This window comes from Oncorhynchus clarkii, chromosome 18 (genome assembly GCF_045791955.1).
Source record: "Oncorhynchus clarkii lewisi isolate Uvic-CL-2024 chromosome 18, UVic_Ocla_1.0, whole genome shotgun sequence".
Classification (NCBI taxonomy): domain Eukaryota; kingdom Metazoa; phylum Chordata; class Actinopteri; order Salmoniformes; family Salmonidae; genus Oncorhynchus; species Oncorhynchus clarkii.
In genome coordinates this window covers 55,697,724-55,700,658 of record NC_092164.1, presented here as the reverse complement: position 1 = coordinate 55,700,658, position 2,935 = coordinate 55,697,724, and the positions used below count along the sequence as shown (strand labels likewise).

The 2,935-nt window shown below is 45.0% G+C and overlaps 1 protein-coding gene across 1 annotated transcript; it reads left to right on the top strand.

Annotated features, from left to right (window-relative positions):
- Window positions 1-1,251: 1,251 nt before the first annotated feature.
- On the top strand, window positions 1,252-2,602 carry LOC139372728 (homeobox protein Hox-A13a). Its single transcript, XM_071112523.1, has 2 exons — window positions 1,252-1,921; window positions 2,355-2,602. The coding sequence occupies exons 1-2, from the start codon at window positions 1,252-1,254 to the stop codon at window positions 2,600-2,602; spliced, it is 918 nt and encodes a 305-aa protein (XP_070968624.1).
- The last annotated feature ends 333 nt before the right edge of the window (window positions 2,603-2,935 follow it).

Sequence of the window (2,935 nt, the reverse complement as noted above, 5' to 3'; positions counted from 1 at the left end):
TTTCCTTTCTTTATTCCACTCCCTATCCTTGTTTATTTCCTTTCTTTATTCCACTCCCTATCCTTGTGTATTTCCTTTCTTTATTCCACTCCCTATCCTTGTTTATTTCCTTTCTTTATTCCACTCCCTATCCTTGTTTATTTCCTTTCTTTATTCCACTCCCTATCCTTGTTTATTTCCCTTCTTTATTCCACTCCCTATCCTTGTTTATTTCCCTTCTTTATTCCACTCCCTATCCTTGTTTATTTCCCTTCTTTATTCCACTCCCTATCCTTGTTTATTTCCCTTCTTTATTCCACTCCCTATCCTTGTTTATTTCCCTTCTTTATTCCACTCCCTATCCTTGTTTATTTCCCTTCTTTATTCCACTCCCTATCCTTGTTTATTTCCCTTCTTTATTCCACTCCCTATCCGATACGTGTCTCTTGGATGAGTCATCCGTGTTCCCCACAGTGGTTCGGTCTGTTCAAACACTGTTAACATTAGCTAGTAGTCCATCTCCATTGTCGTTTATGGGATATTGGGAAACGTGTCCTTGGCGACCATTCCTTACGCTATGTACTAATTATGTGAGCTGTAATGGGGTGTGTGGCTTTGAATGGATTATACTTTGTGGAATTAATATAGGTCCACCGTGTACAAAATAATCAGCAATGACATTGTGTCATAGACATGTTTACACGGACTGCCTTTATGTGCGAAAAGCAACGTGTATGGATGTATTTAAGTTGGTGAGTCACCGCAGTCTTTTGAAACCGTCTGGACTACTAGGTCCTTTTTATTTTGCTTTCCAATGATAAAATAAAACCCCTTTTCAAACCAATTTAGGTTTGAAGTGTAACCGTATATAGGAGTGATATATATATAATATATATAAGTATATATATATATATATATATATATATATATATACGAGAGGGGTATATATATATATATATTTATTTATTTTATTTATTTTTCTATTTACACACGAAACCCTCTCGTTTTGAGCGGCAAAAAGACAAATCCCTTGATAGGTACCGTCATCTTACAAAGCCGCATTTTTTCTACATTTAATTATCCGCACTGGGAGATATTTATCGTCCTCTTTGCATAGCCTATCACGTGGCCCCTTCTTGGCCAATAGAGGCGCGATCTTGGTGCACCCGGGCGCGTCAGAGTCGCTTACTCTCTCGGAATCAGTATCTCCTTTTTTCAGCCTCTATGCTTTTTTAAAAAAGAGCCAGAAGCCTCAATGCTGGATGTCGTGCTATGACAACGTCACTGCTCTTCCGTCCTCGCTGGGTCGACCCGTCGGTGATGTTCCTCTACGACAACGGCGGCGGTTCCGATGAAGTGAGCAAGAACATGGACGCTGGCGGTGGTGGTTTTGCGGGAGGCAACTTTGCGGCAAACCAATGCAGGAACCTGATGGCGCACCCCGCGTCCCTCGCTCCGAGCACGGCATACTCGTCAAGCGACGTCCCAACCTCGGGAATGGGCGAGCCATCCAAGCAGTGCAGCCCTTGCTCGGCTGTGCAAAGCTCCTCCAGCGCGTCCCTGCCCTATGGATACTTCGGTAGCGGCTACTATCCGTGCAGAATGTCGCACCACAGTAGCATAAAATCGTGCGGAACGCAGCCCCCCTCTGCGTACGGGGAGAAGTACATGGACACATCTGCTTCGGGCGATGACTTCACCTCTAGGGCCAAGGAGTTCGCCTTCTATCCGAGCTATGCGTCGGTCCCATACCAGCCCGTACCCAGTTACCTGGACGTGCCAGTTGTACCAACTATGAGCGGGCCAGCAGAACACAGACACGAACCCCTGCTGCCCATGGAGAGCTACCAGCCGTGGGCTCTAACTAACGGCTGGAACGGGCAGGTCTACTGCACCAAGGAGCAGCCTCAGCTCGGACACATGTGGAAATCCTCCATACCAGGTACAACATAGGTAGAGAGCCCTCAGGTTTTACGCAATAAACCAGAACAACTTTTCATTGTGTTTGTTTTTGCTTAATCCACAACAAAATGTTAGAGACGATGCCTTTTCTGTAAAAAAATATAACGCGTGTTTGTAAATTCGTTTTTGAGAATACAGGCTTTGAAAAAGACCAAAAGGGTCATTCGGCTGTCCCCATAGGACAACCCTTTTTGGTTCCTGGATGAACCCCTTTGGGTTCCATGTATAACCTTCTGTGGAAAGGGTTCTACATGGAACCCAAAGGGGTTCTATCGGGAACCAAAAACGGTTATTCGAAGGCTTCTCCTATAGGGGCAGCCGAAGATCCCCTTTATGCTTAGATGCAACCTTTTTTGTGTATGGTTTGTGAACGGCTTACTATATCCATTTCGCTTTCCGTTTTGCTCCACCAGACGCGGTGTCTCCTGTGGGAGGGGACCTGAGCTCCTTCCGACGTGGAAGAAAGAAGCGCGTGCCATACACCAAGGTGCAACTGAAGGAACTTGAGCGCGAGTACGCGGCCAATAAATTCATAACAAAGGACAAACGAAGGAGGATATCGGCCCAGACGAACCTGTCCGAGCGACAGGTCACGATCTGGTTTCAGAACAGACGCGTAAAGGAGAAGAAGGTGGTCGTCAAAGTGAAGAGTATCAGCTAGTTTTGACTGACATACAACAATGGGATGGGAATTGAACACACACACACACACACAATATGCTATTCACGCCTTTTGATTGGAACAATTTAACCCTTATTTCCCACCGAACATGGTTCACAAATATACTCTGCCAAATGCGTGCCGAGACCTTTATGGAACGAAAATGTAGAAAAACTCTGGACCTTCCATTTTCCTCCATTGTGTATTGTTCTCGGTGAATGGAGACCAAAGCAAGGAGAAAGTTAGGGCCGTATAATTTTTGCAACTGGCATGCAGTAACCTCAGGAAAACAGACACTCTAACTTCACCGTGTGGAGAAAAAAAAACATTTGG

What these genes read in the sequence shown, in the direction of transcription:
- LOC139372728 (XM_071112523.1), top strand. Translation starts at nt 1,252, where the DNA reads ATGACAACGTCACTGCTCTTCCGTCCTCGCTGGGTCGACCCGTCGGTG. An exon ending in GTGGAAATCCTCCATACCAG is followed by an intron (nt 1,922 to 2,354) that starts GTACAACATAGG and finishes TTGCTCCACCAG; the next exon opens with ACGCGGTGTCTCCTGTGGGA.